Here is a 19,290-nt window from a genome sequence, read left to right on the forward strand (position 1 = left end):
TCACAAAACATATATTTCAAGTCCAAACTACAAACAAATGAACTAAATAGTTTGACTATAATTTAGCATAATCCTAACTAGGACAACTAGATTTCATGCAAGCACAGCGGTACCTTCACAAGCACAGTCACTTTTTTTGTGTTGCGAGCAAAGGTAGCAAATCCAAGTCCAGAAAGTGAAAACCAAATTTCCAGGGGAGCTCTTTTACCAGCCGCCTGAGTCAAAGCACCTGTGGCTAAAGCCAAACTGTGGAAGGGTTTTCACTTACTTTTGACTTACTCTGGTTGCAAGTCAAAATATTAATGACTTTGTATGAGCCAACTTCAGATTCAAACACTTAAGGGAAGTTAGCAAGAAAATTGAAGAATCAAGGCACGGTCATGCAAATAATCTAAGTAATGCAAGTGGTTAGGGAAAAGTATCTATTTTACATGGTTGTCATTTTATGACATGGTTGTCAATTTATGACATGAAATGTTTATATTTATGTTTGAATAAGATACCTTTCTATTGAATTACCCTCAACTGCTGTTAATTCCCATAATTCCCCTTGGAGAGTTTCAAATTGAGAGTATTCCCATAGCACACAATATTAACCCCGTGAAACTCCATGTCAAGGAAAAACTGTTGCCAGCATTTGCGGGTCACATTTAATAATAATAATAAAAACAAGAGAGAGGTTGCAACAGTGAAAGGAAAGAGACAGGGTGGAGTTGTCGATAGTGAGATTAAAGTTGGGAGGAGACTCGTTGGGTGAGGGAGTTTAGACCAATGATTAACAGATGAGAATTTGTGCAGTTGGGTGTGAGAAAGTTTGTTTGCATCCAGGATTTAATATCAGAAAGACTGTTAGACTGGGTGGAGTGGGTTGGATTTAGCGGAGATGTCCAGTTGAATATCATCAGTGTAACAGTGGAAGCAGAGACCATAATGACAAATGATTTGGCCAAAGGGGAGAAGGTAGAGGAGGAAGAGAAGAGGACCAAGCACAGAGCCTTGGGGGACACCTTGGGACAATAGGGCAGTGGAAGAGGGAGCAGTTGTTGATGTGGATGAATTGTTTCCTGTCTTTGAGATATGAGTGAAGCCAGGGGAGGACATTGACTGTGGTGTTGAGGGATGGGAGGAGAGAGAGTAGGTAGTAAGGTCAAAGAGGATGATGACGGAGAGTAGGCCAGAGTTGGAGGAGAGAAGGAGGTCATTGGTGATTTTAAGGCAGACGGTTGCAGTGCTGTGATGCGGGAACCAGAATGAAATTGCTCAATTATTGTCAAGGTGGGCTTCGATTTGGGATGCGATGACATGTTCTATGATTTTGGACAGAAAGGGGAGGTTGGAAATGGGTCGGATGTTGCTCATGGTGTCAGGGTTGAGTCCGGGAGTTTTGATGATGGGGGCCAGATCTGGCCCGCGTGTTTTGAGTTTGACACCTGGGTGATAGCGGATGTACGGGAATGTCAGCAAATACTTCACCTTGATTGATTGAGGGTCTGTTATTGAATGATGACCTCATCACATGCCGACTGATGCAGGAGCAGCAGAGGTGTGGGAGCCAGAATGACAACGGCGTGCTAACCAGCAACAGATGTTTCTTAAAACATGATCTCAGCGCAGAGATGAACAGTACACAGATGGCGACTGCCCACCTTTGTTCCTCTGTGGGGAATTGAAAGCAGCGAGGCAATTTCATGGCTGTCTGCATCTTCTAGTTTTGTTGAGGAAAAAAAAACTGGCTTGAAGTTGAGTGTTTAATGTCGGGTGTGATTAAATAAGTGTACAGTATATGCCATCCCCATCCTTCTAAATGGCCATCATAAATAATGAAATCTAAAATCTATACAATTCAATTCATCAGGAGAGATTTTATGGAAATTTCACTTTTCAGTTTTTGTATTCAAATTGGATTTTGTATGGAATTGGAATTTTGCCGATTGGGACTTGGCCTTCGTATGAGACAGTCATGACCCTGCCAAAATCGAGTGATTATGACGAAGGTGTGATATCAGAGACCCTTTGTGAAGATACTGAGGAACTGTTCTAAAATGTGGACAAAATTGTCTACTTTAAACGTGACGTTTAAAAGTAACAGGGAAACCATATTCAAAAACACTACCTGTCAACACATTGAAAGTCAAATACTTGTGTATTTGGCCTGCTCATTCCTTGTTATGGACAATATACATTTTGTGAATATGTAAGAGTAAACATGATTGACAACTACTATGAATAACAAACCAAACACCCTTAACCTTCATTCCTACTGTACTTGAAGCTCGATTGAAGTAGGCTGAGGTCTGGCGTGATGTGCTAAACATTGCACTTGACACCACACACTGGGCAATTCCATTCATCCAATTTCAATACTACTTAGTAAGTTCACGGGTGAGCTGCAGCCTACCGAAGCCGGCATGTGGCTGCCGGTTTATTGAAGGACACATATCGTATCATCAACAATCATTCACAGTCGCATTTACACCGAGGCCAAATTTTGAGTGTTCGTTGAGCCTAACCTCATGTTTTTGGAATGTGGGAGGAAGCCAAAGTACTCTGAGAAAACCCACGCAAGCACAGGGAGAACATGCAAACTCGACACAAGAAGGCTGCATATGAAATTCACATCTAGAACTTCATGACAGTGAGGCAGCAAATGCTGTCTATATCTATGCAACATTTCTACTCCCATTAGGCCTTTCGGTGTCCAATGCATTGATTGTGGTTGGTATCTGTGACGATGGACTGCTGAATTGTTCTTGTGCTTTATGTTGTGATGTTCAAAGTCAGTTGAAACAATCAAACTTTTAAAATAATGACATTCTCTCCATTTCTCAAGTCCCAATGCTTGACAAACATGTGCAATATATTATACTTCTCATCTAAAATAAATCCGTGCATTATGGAAGTAAAATCGGGCAGCGATTGAAAGACATGGACAGTAGCCGCAAACATGACACAGCACGATTACCCTCTGCTTCTTTGTTTGCTACGCAGGGCTTGCCATTTATCTTTAAGCCATCTGGCTGGCTTAACTGTTGCGCTGGTGGTGACATCAACAGGTTGAGAACATTCTTGGGCAATGTCCTCATCATCACTGACGTGCTTATTATCCAGATCTGCCCTCTCCTTTGAAACCCAACGTTGCATTTTATGTTTACATTGTGGGATTTCTCGTTGAAAATGATCAGTGTTCCTGGACAATCGAGCTCGCCTCAGAGGAAAGTTGTGAACTCGTAAACCAAGTCACTTTGCAGGAACCCCTCCGATGATAATGGGGTTCATCTTTTCCACCCATGCTATGTTGCACAGAGAGGGCACATTGCCTGCGCTGACACTGATGCTAAGCAGTCCTGAGCTCTACTGGATGTAGATGAAGTGTAATGAAAAACAGTAGAAGAAGAAGCAGAGAAGGTCGCCTACTAAGCTGGAGAAATACCGTGTGTGGAAACGGGAAGTAGCGTTTTGAAGGTGTTGAATTACCATCTCAGCGGCATGTTTCATTGTACGTTCATATTCAGCAAGCATACTTGTTTTAGTGTATGATTTGGCTGAACATTTTAGTGTTCATAATGCCGTTTTGTGTCAGTTTTACAGTCAACTTAAACTGAGAGTGATAAACAGCTTATAGCAAGCATGCTTAACCTATTAGAACATCCGGTAAAAAAATGCTATGGTTTCCCCATATCATGTCTTATTCCATCAATTGCGTATGGCTCGGTCGTGACTCTGCAGCACACTAAATAGGGGTTCACTCAGTTTGTTGTTGTGTCCAGATGACGGCATGTTTAAGAAAGTTATCGGGCAGCTGTTTGTGCTGGATGCATGAGCACAACCTGTCAGCACCTACGGAGCGTTAAAATGCCATCGGGCCATCAAAAAGTGTTAGCAATGTCTTTCCTGGAGAGATCTCCACCTGTATTTTCAGCCTCGCACACACTCATACATTCCTGCTCCGCACCAGCTTTCTGAAAGCTGACATGAGGAAATGAAGTTATTGGCAACTGGAGAGGCTTTGTACCGAACATTTCCTTGTATGGGTGGAAAAAAAAGTGATTTCCTGAGCTGACCACGATGGTTTACTGGCAGTCGTATGCTTGAATGAGCATGCCCTCATATCAAAACCATGAAAAGCAAGCTTTCGACATGTTGACCCAACACAGCAAACACGCACATTCTGCCTCATCTCCAAATATGTCTGAGGGCCTCTTAAAGCATACATCACTCTTGTGGGGAAAGAGTACTTGTTGAAAAGGATGGCAATTAGTAACGAATTAGGATGTGCAATGACGGCGTAATGAAAAAGACTCAAACGATGGCAGATGTGAGTCATATCCTTTTACTGACCATGGGGCTAGTTTCCTTATTTGCAATATGTCATTGTATTTTTTTTCAAGGTTCAATTTGGCAAAAGGAGTCCATTCATAAATAAAATCTAGTATTATTTCACTTGGTAAAGTGGGTGTGACTAAGGGAATGAGGCTACAAAATTCCGCCTTCCAAGCACTCACAATCACGAGAGGAATCTGTTCCCAAGCCCACATGCTGATAAAATGCTCTTTAGTAACATTTTGCCAGAATTATCAGATCTAATATGGGTATGGTATGACATTCAAAGTCACTGAAAGTCGCCAACCAATAGGAAGTGATGAGATTACGGAGACCTGGCGGCAAATTGCTTAAAGTTTACGGGCAGGGCGAGACAAGCTTGATAGACTTACTGTTGAGTCTCTCTGGTGGTCTAGTTTGAATGAAAGTGACACAACTTTAGCGATGACATCATGCTTGGAGATAGAAGCACTTTCAGGAAAGTTTTACAGATGTGTGACGGCATTTGCTTTCGTTATCCATCTGCTCGGTAGACAAGAAACAGTTCAAAGAGCTTGAGAATGCTCAGCCAATTGTCTACTTATGACAAAAAATACACACCATGGACCGAGCATTTTCCAGTACAGGATGCTGGAAGTTCTTTTGTTTCAGCTTGACTGTACCCCGAGTACAAAGGATGGCCTGTAAATACATACTTGAAAGAGTTTGGTGTGGAAGGACTTCACAGTGCTTGCTTTAACGCCATCAAACACGTTTTGGGTGAAGGAGAAAAAAAGGTTGCGATGCCAGTCGACACTTGTCCGAAAGAGTAGAAATGTCCTTTTTAAACATTTTTGACCAATTTAAAGAATTGCTGCAAATGGAGTCAGGGGTGCAAATCCATTACTTATTTATCAATGAACAATGTGCAAAAATTCACCTCCTGTAGGTGGGAAAAAGGAGCAGCTTATGAGTCGGCATTTTGTTGTTGACTTGTGTTGCAAATCACAACGTTCTAACACTTCCCGCCTCAGTTTTGCAAAACGTGAGGTTTTCTATTGTAGTGTGTAAAGAATCAACAGTGTGATTGTCCTCACACAACCTCAACATTGCGAATGAAATAATGCGGCTCCCTGTCAATGCTAACTGGAATCCATGAATGTAGCAAACAGATGAGGTACAGCCCTCAAGTGTTGTTAAGATGAGAAAACCTTTATTAGTCTCGTAATGGAGAAATTCCCAATTCACAGCAGCAAAGTTATAGAAGGAAGAAGTAGAACAGCAAAATATAGGAGCTGCTGGAAAGACAGCCACTCTCGCGGCGCCTTGTTGACACGCAGAACAGATGATGGCGCACTCTGGCATGTATGACCTCATCTCGTGTGATTCCATTTGGCTTCAGCAAAAAGGGAAAACTGGGTGGATTCACAAAGTGGCGAAAAACGTCATGAAGTTCAGATGAAAGTTCTATCAAATGTGATTTTATATGAGAAACTTGGAGCGCACATTGCCTACTTGCAATCGCCACAATGGACAAATGAATCCATCCATCCATTTTCACAATGCTTATCCTGTTCCGGGTCACATGATCATCTGACGACAGGGGACGAACGGACTACACCCTGAACTGGTCACCAATCACTTGCAGGGTACTTATAAAGACGGATAACCATTTGGACTTTTTTGGACTTTCCTCCAGTTTCATGATTAAGCTTTTTTTTTTTCCAAGTTACATCCCAACCATTTGGTATGAGCTCACATTTTAAAAAATATTGATTTTTGCACCTGCCCAAAGCAACTATCTCCGGCTATTTCATATTGTTTATTAAAGGGTTACAGTCAATGGCACTCTTCTTAACCTCCGTTGAACCTGCTTTCAAGAGTAATTGTTGCCGTCAAACCAATTTGTTCTCAAGGAGCCTTTGACTTGCAGCAATGCAATGGGACAAATAAGCAAGCGCACAGTAGCTGGTTTCCGAGGCGTTGGGAGTCGGGGCATGGTCTGACTAAATAGGCTTCGGGGGCCAGATCTGATTTCAGACGTCTGGGGAGGATCCGAGCAGTGTAAGGAAGAGGAAGTATCAATGTCAGCGTGCGGACAAGCCTTGAGGCCCCTGCAAAGAAGCAAATGTACCATAACGTGGTGTTTGGGTCACGGTGCACGATTTGGAGTTTGCAGGAAAACTCACACTCTTAGTGCCTTGGATACAACGCAGCAGAATTCTTGTAAAGTTTCATCAGGGGCACGGCATGTGCGGTTTGGATTCAGAGAAAAGGCGAGAGGCTAAATGCTGCGACTCCATCTCGCTCTCTAATTTAATGTAAGTATAGCATGAGCTCATTCCAGAAGAGTACTCTTTTTCCAAACAAAATACGCATGAGCTCACGTTTGAAAAAGCCACGCATGGCATCCGACCTAACGCTTAAGTCGTAGCGACCCGTAATCTAATTTTACTACAATTCCTTTGCTAGCTGGGCCTCATTTTGAGCCTAGTTTAACACAAATTCAGCTGCTATGCTGAAGCTAATTACTGTCATAAAATAAAAGGAAGACATTGTGAGCAAAGTGGACAGAGAAAAGCACACAACTCCAAGGGCCTCTGTGGACTGGCTCCAGATGTGAGCCAACTGTTGTGCTCAGTCACTGAGGTGTGACCGGTCATGTCTATTCACTGTGACATCATCGGAATCCTGCATCCACTCCACTCATGTGGATAGAGAAGGTGCATTTGTCTCATAGCCTGAACATGTCACCCTTTTGTAGAGCGCAAGTCTAATCTGTTGACTTGGAGCAGCCATTCCCAAGCAATGTGTGTTGTGACTGTGAGAGACTGTGTGCCTTGGGAAATTATTCAAGTTCACTGAATTGGTTTGAAAGTGATGCATTCACCACAAAAAGTTGTGGTGAATGCATCACCACAAAAATTCTTGTTTCTTGTTTTTGTAGCGATGCAACATATGGTGACCGACAGAACAATGAAATGCTCTTCTACATTCTCTTTTCTACCTGTTGCCATTCATGCAACAGAATAATAGTGCTGTGCTCAACCAAACAGGCCCTGACTTTACACTGGGACAGTACATTTGTGAGTTTATTGAAATGGGGTCGTCATAATTTCAGAATATACAACCCTATATTATAACTATACAAATAATACAAATATTGTAATTTAGCGCATTAAATTGAAGAAAATTACAAAGAGGCAATGTGCCAAATAATGATCTTTTTTTTCTGGTCTCTCCTTTTTTTTTCAAACTAATATTGCGTCTGACTCCTTTCACAGAAGACATCTTTGGATGCTGACAATGATCATGATGATGTGGCCATGAATTGGCCTGAAAGCAGCAGGCAATTTGCCTCATCTCTCTTTAAGTGCGCCGGGCAATGATGTCACACTGACCGTACAACACACACTCATGATTGTGTCGCGAGTCTTCTGTAAATTCCTGCGTCGCAAACTGCAGGACAGAATGCCTGTCATGACCTTTCCTCGTCAATATTTACAGGCAGAAGAATCGATAGCAGAGGTTACCGACATGCTACCTACGGGCACCAGGTCACCCCCACCCACAGGGATCACATGAGTTGCCCGCGGGCCTGTTCTAAAAAATGTCTCAGTTAGTCAGTGTAAGTGGCTCGTGAAAATGCGAACATTATGCTTTCCAGAAAGTTTTTTTAAGCATATGGAACACGTAAACACTTGCAGAGATTTATAGGAATAAAGTCTTGCATATTGATGTTACTAACTTGTTAAATCGTTGTCGATAATTATTGTGGGATATCACGAACACGATTGTTGACACCATTTTTATGAAAGACATAATTTGAGCAAATCAGTTATTTCAGAAGTCTCAATCAAACTGTTTGGCCTTCATCGTAATCAGTACCCAAGAAGTTGGCCCTGGTGTCAAAAAGGTCTGTGACCCCTGATCTAGAACATTATGGGCAGGATGGATTACATTTTGTCACACTTTATTTGATATATCAAACTGTTTATTTTTAATTCTCGCTAAACAGAAAATAATTATGATAGTTCATTAACTTCTGGTCCAGACTTGATCTGGCATCCCTGAATGATTGTTCATGATTATTTGAACAATTGTAGACTTTCAAACACTTAATCGCCAATAAAATGCGAGTCCTCAAGCGATTACAAGAACCTGCCTTGAAAGAAAGTGTGCCTGGGCAGTACTGCCCCGCAACCAAATAAAAAAGAAAACAAAATCCAGGATTCAGAAGAATACCCTTGGCGTGAATGCATAAAGATCCTCCAAAGGTTCCTGCAGTGAAAAGGGGCCGTCGGTGTGTAATTTACAGACTGTCTGCCTAGTTGCACCCTCTGAAGGTGCGAAACGGATTCCTGCCTCTTGAGCAGTCCTTGACAAGACTGCACACGTCACTCATTCTACAGGTGCGTTGGGAACTACTTCTTCTTATCTCTGTAATGGCTAAGATGAGAGAATCATCAGTAGTGAAATCAAAAAAAGAGGAGGAAGAAGGGAATTAAAGAGCAAACGCAGAGACAGAAAGAGAACCATTTGGGTTTGATTACAGGAGGACGTCATGCACGTCAGATATTGTCCGTTTCATAATGCGCAACATGCATGAGCAGGCAGGTGAGGCGACACGACTACCAAGACTCCGCGTTGAGCTTTTTTTCTCTTGCTGTCGGATCTTACAGCTGTGGAGTGTTCACACAGTGAATGGAAACTCACGAAATCAAGGGCTTGTGGACATTATAACTAAAGACGGATACAACGGTCATTTCGGCAGCTCATTTAGACACCAACACACTGAAACTAAATATCCTAAAAAAAGAAAAACGCTGGTCACTCAAGATAATGAGCCTGATAACGCTTCTCCCGTTAATATTTTGAATCATACATACATAAGGAGAGTAACATCTCTGTCAATGCCAGTCAGCGGTGACTTGAGAGGAAAAAAAGAGAAGTGAACCCATGACTGATGTGGGCCCTTGGAAAACAAAAACAAAACAAAAAAAACAAGCATGTTTTTTTTTTTTCTTCTACACGGGGCTCGCCAAATCCCTGGCAGCTCCCCTGACCGTCGTGACCACAGATTGAATACTGGACAGCAATGACAGAAAGTCTAGCTTTGTTTGAGAAAAAATAATTTTTGTGTTCTAATCTTGGAAAATGTTTAATGAGTGGAGATACACTACTTAGACAAAGCATTACGACACAGAGTTATTACATCTACAGCTGGTTAAAATGCACTGGTGGCAAAAGTATTCGTACTCAAGGAAAGGTGCAAATATTTGTGTAGGAAAATACTCCCAAGTACCGGTACAACTCTGTAACTGATGTAAAGTACAGATTCTGAAATGTGACAAAGCAATTTCTTTTTTTTTACCATCTTTTGACCATCAATTAGAATATCTGTTTTGATAACTTAGCACAGCAACCCCCAGCCCCCCCAAAAAATAATAACTATTACAGTGCTCATCCCGAGTAGGGGGGAAAAAAACGATCGTGTGATGGCTAAAGCTTTTATGTTACCACATAGTTGTGAATTGACTCACAATAAAAAATGATAAAATAACAAATAATAGCAACTGCAAAAAACAACAACAACAACAACAACAACAAAACAGAAGACGGTTCAGTTAAATACAGCCATTGGTGGGGAATGTCTATCTTCTCCTAATCTGTTGCACCATTGTGGTCAATGCTCCCTGGTTCCGTCCCCAGAGGTATTTTCAAGTACTGGTAACTGAAGTAGATACTGCAGTGTTAAAGGCAAAAAAATGTGTCATAATGCACTCTGTCTGGTGCGCACACGCACGCCAGCAAGCAAGAACACCCCCTTCTTGTATGTGCGTGCAATGCAAAGCTCCATATAAGGCCATGTTGATGATGTCATACTCCAAAGGCGCAGGGAGCAAAGCACATCCTTTATTGTTTGGTCTGGCTGCAGGAATGCGACTTAGCGAGCGGGGCACACGATGTATGGCAAAATAACTCCTGGCAGTGACACCGGGAACGCTTTGCTGCAGGTAGGCTTGCTGATCTTAATCCAAACTCTCGAGACTTTGGCAGCTCTTGGATGGCTTTGGGACAAACAGATCACACTTCAGGTCAAGATTAAAGTATTGGAGGGATTTTGTTGCTGGAGTGGCACCGAGATTTGGATGGCGACACTCATCTGGATTTCAAATTACTTTCCTGCACTGTAAAACAACGTGGTTATAGATACTAGTACGTGATTGAGTATGTTTATAACATGTGTAAAATCTGTCAGATTTATCCCAATGAATTGAGTAAATGTGTGAAAAACAATTACAAGTAGAAATAAAATTCTACGACTGAATTCCTAAAGTAGAAATAAAATTCTACGACTGAATTCCTAAATAAACACGACAGTCAGATACAAATGGCAATGAAAGGAGTAAATATTTTTCCATTTACTTCACATATTAAGAGAACTCAGCTATTATGGATTATAACTCGAGGAGTTCGGCGTTTTGACTCTGGAACATCTCAGAGTCGATTTTACATCAGTTGCTTACATCCACAAAACAGGCATACTTTCTTTTAAGACTAAATAGTCCATAGATGGTAAAGGGAATAATTATCTTCATGTGCCCTGCGACTTGTAAATGTGTGATTGATGTGTAATGAGATATGAATATTATTGTCAATGAATTAACTTTAGCTCTTTTAGACTGTCACTGAACCTACAAAAGACTTATTTCTAAAAGTGGCTTCTTTGCAAACCGCATGCAAAATACAGTACCATATAACAGTGGAGGGGAGAAAGAGAGAGAGAGAAAAAAAATCCTCCTTCTACTCTTTCTCAATACAGCCATAGAGGTTCTCAATTTATAGTTACAGAAGGTAACCAGGTTTACTTTCTATGTGTTCGGAAGACTATGCTGTCAAACTCCCCCAAAAATTCTACATGAAATTTTCAGGGGCCTTCTTATTGTCGTTTTTCATTACCTGTTGTTACTAGCTTGAAACAGTACCTGTGAAAATTTTTGGCTGCAGCTAGAGATGTGGCTTCACTTTGACTCGCAGAAATGGAAATAATGTCTTGTAGGACAGTGCATACCGTGGGAAGATAAGAGATCTTTGACTTTTCTTATTTCTGGTGTGAAAGTAAATGGTGGGCCGCGAGACACACTCCAATCTGTTGACTCAATGACTACGAAGCATTGTGTTTGTGGAAAGTAGAAATAGAATGGGAGGAATACAAAACACCTCTTCTAAAACAAGCTCATTTTAATCTGGGTTGGCGTGTGCCGTACCTTGTTTTACCAGCAAACCTGAGCAAAACTGATTCTTCTATCTTTTAAAACGGAGACTCAAAATGTTATCCGTTCAAAATAGCTTACTCCATCTGCCAAGTAAAAGAAGATGTTTATTGCAACGATAATGATGAACTTTATTAGGATATTATTATTTTTTTTGCTTTGCTGTTGGACAAATCACTGCCTGACTTGGCCGCAATCAATGCACAATCTCACACTGTGATTCAGAAAGGATGTCTTTTGTTGTAATCAGGGGTTGGTTATGCCATAACGCTATATGTCAAATTATTTGTTCTACTGTTGCATATGGGCATGCCGCCAAGACTCGTCGTAGTAGAAATGCAAAGCCAAAACTAATTTTCCAAAAACATACTGTGATGAGTGGAACTATATCACTTGGTTAAAATATGACTTAGGGAAAGCAGATACATTTTGTGAGTGCTTGAAGGTAAAACTTTCCGACTTCCTCTTTTTCAGACTGAAGCTGTTAATTGATCAGGAAAAGGCCTTCCAAGAACGAAAAGACCAAGAGAACAACAAAAAGGTCACAAGTCTGAAAGAGGAATTGAAAAGGGTCAAATCCTTTGCGTTGATGGTGGTAGATGAACAGCAGTGTCTCAACGAGCAGCTGAATCAACAGACAGCGGAGGTCCAACAGCTGAGCACCACCACTATACAGGTTCGGGAGGAGCTGAGCTTAGCCAACAAGAAACTGAAGGAAGAGGAGCAGAAGGTGTGCCGCCTGGAAGCGGAGCTGCGTGACTGCATCAGTCGACACCATCAGGAGCAGGAAGCCACCATGGCTAAACTGACAAGTGAGGATGCACAGAATCGGCAGCTGCGTCAGAAGTTGTCCATTCTAAGCAGGCAGCTTGACGAGCTGGAGGATACCAACAAGACGCTGCGCAGAGCTGAGGAGGAGCTGCAGGAGATGAGAGACAAAATCAGCCGAGGTGAATGTGGAAACTCCAGCTTTATGTCCGAGCTGGAAGAGCTACGGAAAAGAGTGCTTGAAATGGAGGGAAAGGATGAAGAACTGATTCGAATGGAGGACCACTGCAGAGAGCTTAACAGGAAACTGGAAAAAGAAGCCAGTCAAAGTTACGGTTTGAAGGCTGAAGTTGATAAACTGAATCACAGAATTATGGACTTGGAAAGACTCGAGGATGCATTTAGCGAGAGTAAACAGGAATGCGCCTCACTAAAAAGTAACCTCGAAAGGGAAAAGACTGTGTCAAAGGCTCTCTCTGGGCAACTGGAAGCTTTGAAAGCTCAAGTTGAAGAGCTGGAGCGTGCTGAGGGTCAGCTTGAAAAGACAGAGTTGACATTGAAAGAGGACCTCACCAAGTTAAAGACACTGACAGTCATGTTGGTCGATGAGAGGAAGGCCATGGCAGAGAAGCTGAAGCAGATGGAAAACAAGGTCGAAAACAGCACTGGCAAACTTCAGGTCGAACAGGAGAAGGTCACGTCAGTCACAGAAAAGCTCATTGAGGAGAGCAAGAAAGCTTTGAAATCAAAGGCTGAGCTGGAGCAGAAGATGTGCGAGGCCAAGAGGGAACGGGATGACCTCAAGTGCAAACTAAGGGCGGAGGAGGAGAAGAACATTGATTTGGAGTCTAAAATCAATCTGATGAAAAAAAGGTTGCAATCACTCGAGACTATCGAAAGGGACTACCTAAGGAGCAAAGTTAAAGAGGAGCATGTGAAAACACCCATCGCCAACCGCTTCCAACAAGAGGACAACAAAGTCAAAGACTTGACCCAGGAAGTCGAGCGACTCCGACACAAACTCAAAGACATCAGGGTTGTCGACAGTGACCTGTTAAAAACAGAGGAGCTGGAATCCTTGGAGATGAGATTCACAAACGAGCAGGAAAAAGCCAAGGCTTTGATGAAGGAGCTAGAAATGTCCAGAAAAGAACTTTCCACATACCAGCTGGCTGAGAAGAACGAGTCCAACCAAGAGCATGTTTTGTTCAAACGTCTGAAGGACGAGGAGGCAAAATCAAGTAATTTGGCAGAGGAGGTAGTGGCTCTTAAGGAGAAGATCCATGAATACATGGGACAAGAGGAGTCCATATGCCGCATGCTGACCGACCACACCTCTCTGCGAAGGAAGCTCACCCAACAGGAAGTCAGAAACAAGGAACTGGCCAGGGAGATGGAGACGCTCACGCGGGAGCTTGAACGATATCGAAGATTTAGCAAAAGTTTGCGCCCTGGCATGAATGGAAGGCGCTTTTCGGATTTGCACCTTGCCACCAAAGAGGTCCAGACTGAGCCTCATGACCTCTTGACGGAAGTCCCGTTAGAGCACGTCATGTTTAATGGCAATCTGTGTGATGAGAGCAAACCTGGGGACAATGAGATTTACAACAAATGTGGCCCCTCCCTCGTAAATAACATCAATAACCTCAATAAAAACAACCTGAGAAGAGTCCCCAGTGCTAAATCCAACGAGGGTCCTAACCAGCGGAATGGCAAACTGCAACAACGGCCGAATAGTAACCATGTACAGGCTGGAGACGTGGTATTGACCCACAATCCTGGCCTGCCGCTTCAGATTAAAGTGACCCCTGAGCACAGACACAACATGGCGACACTTGAGATGACCAGCCCTACCGCAGAGAACACGCCGTCCTTCACCAGCACTGCCATCATACCCACAAGCGGAGGCCCGCCCAAACAGAGAATCACAATCATCCAGAACACTGCCATTTCCCCACCTATGAAATGCGGACGTTCCCCAATTTCAGACAAGCCTTGCTCACCAGATAGGGTGCTCTCTCCTCTCGCTATGTCGCCATATTCGAGAGCTCTGACCCCTGACTCTTGCAACTCACTGACCCCTGAAAGAGCCATGTCCCCAATCCAAATTGTTTCCGTCACAACGGGCGCCCCTGACCGTGATGTCTCAGCTGAGCCGGTGGAGATTGCCGGAGGGCACGCCATCTTCCGCGTGAGTCCAGAGCGCCAGAATGGCTGGCATGTGCAGCGGTCCAACAGCTCTGGGCCTAACATCATCACCACAGAGGACAACAAAATCCACATTCACTTAGGGGGTCCCTTCATTCAGAGTGTCAGCTCACCAGCTCTGCAGGAGCAGAGAATCCCTAACGGCAGCATTGCAACACCCAAAAGCAAGAGCAAAGTCACTAGTAGCATCATGATTAAGCCTGCCGCCACACAAACCCATCGACCATCACAGATTACAGTAAGTAATGTTTACGACTGACCCTTACGCCCCCCCCCCCGCCTCCAAACCACCCATTTTACCACCCTCAACCTCCAGCCCTTCACCCAAGACATTCGATACAATCCCTGACCCTGAACCATTTACATGTGTCTTCCCTGACTCAGAAGAGGTACCGGTAGTTAGCTCAGAACTGGATCTTTGATTGTGGTTGCTTCGCTGTGCTCGGTCCCGTTTGTGTTGCCTCGGTTGGACTAATCAGAGTGCACGTACTGTGTTGTAATTTACACCGATGTACACTACGTGTCCATTCGTACGTCTAAGTTTGTTCCTGAGAATTAAAAGTATTGTAGTTTGTCATCCATGCTCACCCGCCTCATTTATTCATTGTATGCAGCATGTTTCAGTTGTGTGTAATTAAAACAAAACAAGTTGTTCTTTAGGTTGACTTCTGCAGCATGTGCAGTTAAGTTCTTCCCCCCATAGTTGGGATATGCAAAGGCACTCACATGTTCATCAATAATTAAATTCATTATTATAACTTTTGTACACACATGTTTAAGGTCACGGAATATTCAAACTCATAAAACTGGACCATCAAAGCCTTGAATTGGCTTTGATAGTCCGTTTTTTGGACACCACCACCATGGATTTGAAATCAAACAAACTATATTTTAGTGAAGTGTAGACTTTAATTTGAGATGTTTCTCAAAGTGCTGAATTTTCAATCATTTTACTCGGCCACTTTCCATTAGGCATCTCACAGCTGCCTTGACATTTGATACAGTTGTCAGTCAAATTAATTTGTAAGTCGTTTAAGAATGTTTTGCAGTGCTTGACATTTCGAGCCCATAGGTATCACCAACTTCTGAGTTTCCTCCTCGGAGCTCTTTCGACAGGACTTTACTGCCGTGACCTTCAGTTGTTGCCAGTTTGTAAGTCTGACCGCTTCTGATTTTCAGTATAAAACATTGGCTTGAGAGCAGACCACTGGGTTGGTGGTCATTGAAGGATCGTCAAATGATTAGCCTTTAAAAGTCCCAAGTTCATTTGTCCATGTCTGCTTCCAGAAGACTGGCATTGGAATTCAAATCTGGCTTTCCTGTTCGTGAATGTTATCAGTGGCATGTACCTTCGTGATTTACTGTGCTAAGGAAAGCATCCTCAGATCATCTGCTTTAGTTGTTTTGTTACTTAAGACAAATGAATGAAATATTCTTCAATGGCCACCCTGACCTGATCTCAACCCAATAGCACAGCATCTCCAGGGAGGAGCCTTAGAATTTTGTGAAGTTCATGTACTCCATACCCTAGGCAGACATTACCTGCAAATAATTTTCATCAAAGTATGAGAAATTAGAATCATATTAACATTGATTTCATTTGTCCAAAGTCTTAAAACATTTTACCCCCGGAGAGTACACACGTGAATCCAAACCATTGTGGTGGTATATGGATTCTGTCCCTAACTGTATGTTCACTTTGGAAAATTGTTGCTCCATCTTTTGTACAGGACGCACATCGACAAAGATGAGTAATGGGTCATGGGTTGTGCTTGAATCCAAACTATACTGAATGCCAGATAAAGGGATGCCAAGGTACGGGATGGAATTTGGAAGATTTATTCATCGACATCACATTAGTGCATTAATGTAGCAATTGGTAGGGTGAATACTGAAGTAAAAAGAACTTGGCAGAGGAATGATGTCAATTTTCCTATGTTATGTGAAATTGACATCAAGTGTTTGGCATAACAGTTTTGAGGAAAATGCAAAACAATAAGGCATTTAAGTACAGCAGACATAATGGGAAGTGATGCTCATCAACCCAGACCCAACCCAGTGCGACAGTAAGGCCATGATTAAATTAGCCATTAAATTGAACAAATGCAACTGTAAGCCTCACAGCTGTAGAAATTGTATCCTTCCAATGTCCAGGAAGGAAGATATGATGCATGCTGAACAAAATGCTATTCATTAGTGCCTGTGATTCACTTTGGATTGAATACACAAACTTTTCTCAACAGCTATGTTGAAACTACCTGAATTTCTAGAACAGATGACAGTAACCGTGGTGACCAGCAGGCACAATAAAGTATGTTAACGCCGGTCTAGGGGATTTCTCCAAACAAACCACATCACGTGCAAATGGGCATGCAGACGCCGCGAATGTGGCTGCTTTCCTGCACCAGCGGCAAAGCAAAACAAGGCTTCTGTTTGGTTGCTACGGGAACAGCAAGAGGAAACGGAACGCCTGCTGCAGTAATGATATGCCTAAGAAGAAAATAGAATCCCACAAATCAAGTATTGACACATATCCTGGTCACTTCGAGGCACTGAAACTTGCAATCCACTTTACTGAGAGGTCGCAGACCCTGTGTGAACATAAACTAGGGTGAGTCCCACTTTGACTCAGCTGTACATAAACTGTAGGTAGAGCAGGAAAAGTCCCCCTCAAGAAACAAGATAGGCCTAGTATTGTTATGCTTGTCATTGCACTATGAGCTTTTAAATAAAACTACTGAGGACAACGAATAAGATTCAACAAATGAAACAAGTCATTGTATGTATCATCACTATGTGTATGAAGTCATCAGACTGTGTAGGCAACATTTCAGGAGTGTGTGTGTGTGTGTGTGTGTGTGTGTGTGTTGAAGGGTCATAAACTTTGGTTGAAAGTCCATACAATTCAGTAAAACATACAGCTGTGATAGGCTCCAGCACCCCCCGCGACCCTCGTGAGGATCAAGCGGTTAGGAAGATGAATGAATGAATGAATATTGTTGTTCTTTCCAGCAGAGTGACTGCACACAAAACTGAAAAAGAGGTGAAAAAGTTTTGAACCAAAGTCATTGGTATTATTATTTTTTTAATCCACATCCTTCTATTTGAGCCTCTAAAACAGTGGTTCTTAACCTTGTTAAAGGTACCGAACCCAACCAGTTCATATGCACATTCACCGAAACCTTCATTAGTGAAAAGTAAAAATATAATTTGCTTTTACAAATTCCAGACATTAAAAACACATTTGAAAAGAGAAAAAAAGCTTAAATAAAATTTCAAGACCTAAGTATATATATTTTTAAAATTGTGCACAAAATGAACCAGCCAGTGATGGCCATGTGGGCGTGTCATAACTAATTGACAAGTTGAGTCGGGTGTGTCTTAATCTCATTGGCACAGGCTCCGTCGAACCCCTGAGATCAATTCACCGAAATCCTAGGGTTCGATCGATCGAACCAATGCACTAAAATGTGACTGTGGTTGACATAGTCCTCATTTTCGTTGTAATTTCATCAAAATGAAACTCATGAACATCACCTGGCTTCGGATCAACATTTTTTGCCCATTTTCTGTCAAACATTTTCTGTCCAGTCAAACATCAACTAGTCATTGCCAAACAACATAACGGCAACGTCACTGGTGGAGTGTGTCCTGGGGAAGTCTTTTGTGAAACTTATTAAATGTGTTTGGCTCCACCTAAAGGTCACTTCTGGTTTTCACCCAATCCAACTGCAACGTTTCTTGTGCTGCTTGTGGTACCCCAACCTCAAATGCTCTCTGTATTCCTCCAGATGCCTCAAGAAGCATTCCGACGCGCTGGGCCGACCCGGATCCCAAAACCAAAGGGCTCCCCGTCTGTAAAAGGGATGAGCGGCAATGGCGCGCTGCAGAATAGTAGCCAGTCACTGCGCACTCCTCTAAGCAGTGGCAAAGACCAGGCTGTGCACGTGTCTGCAGCACACAGAACCAATACCAATAACAACCCGAACCTTGCCAATCGCAGACTTTAGTATAATGTCATGAATAAATTCGAGGTGAATGACAATGTGATCTCCAGGAGGTCATTTTGCATTCACCGACAACTATATAGTAGCTGCTTTAGTTTAGTTCTCATCATGTCAGCATAACTGCAACCCAGGTGAAGCGTCATAGGAAGGCTACTTGATAAAGCTGTATGTTGTGCATTTGTATTTATTTTTTTAGCAGTTTGGAAAAAAAGACATGAAAAAAGACTGGAAACTACGTTTTTTTTAATGATAAATGGCAATCGTGTACTAAATGGGAAAAACTGTTGATGAAATACAGCTGCATCATACTACCAAACATAGTTTTCCCCCCCGCCTTTTGATTCAATAAAGACCTTTTATATTGGAACATACATGTCTCAAATTCATTTTGATCATACATTTTGCATCAGGATTGCCAAATAATAAAGTACAGTGGTTTTAACATGAGAAGTCTACATTTTTCACATTTTATGTTACAGTCTACTTCTGCATCGAATACATTTGTCAAAGGCTATGAATACTTAAATATAAGACAATTTATTATTTTTTTAAATTCTTAATAAATTTGAAAAACAAGGAAAACTCTTTGCTGTCATGAAGAATTGTGTAGAATTTTGAGGCGATGATCACCTCAAAATTCTACACAATTAACAAAATGTGGAAACACTATCGTTTTTCTAAAGCTTTAACAGCCTAGATGCACTTTAACATTATGTATTTAAAAAGTAGTC

At 42.2% G+C, this 19,290-nt stretch overlaps 1 protein-coding gene across 4 annotated transcripts in view; it reads left to right on the forward strand.

Moving 5' to 3' along the window:
- Nucleotides 1-18,926, forward strand: part of filip1l (filamin A interacting protein 1-like) — a 33,596-nt gene extending 14,670 nt beyond the window's left edge. For 3 of the 4 annotated variants that reach the window (XM_052057696.1, XM_052057697.1, XM_052057695.1), the window contains 2 exons: nt 12,051-14,790; nt 18,344-18,926. In XM_052057696.1, the coding sequence (XP_051913656.1) occupies nt 12,051-14,790; nt 18,344-18,562 (2,959 nt within the window). In that variant the 3' untranslated portion in view covers nt 18,563-18,926. Of the gene's footprint in view, nt 1-10,178; nt 10,317-12,050; nt 14,791-18,343 lie in introns of those variants that run through there. The other variant, XM_052057698.1, reaches the window with a different exon arrangement.
- Nucleotides 18,927-19,290: the final 364 nt, after the last annotated feature.

The sequence above is a fragment of the Hippocampus zosterae genome, chromosome 2 (genome assembly GCF_025434085.1).
Source record: "Hippocampus zosterae strain Florida chromosome 2, ASM2543408v3, whole genome shotgun sequence".
Classification (NCBI taxonomy): domain Eukaryota; kingdom Metazoa; phylum Chordata; class Actinopteri; order Syngnathiformes; family Syngnathidae; genus Hippocampus; species Hippocampus zosterae.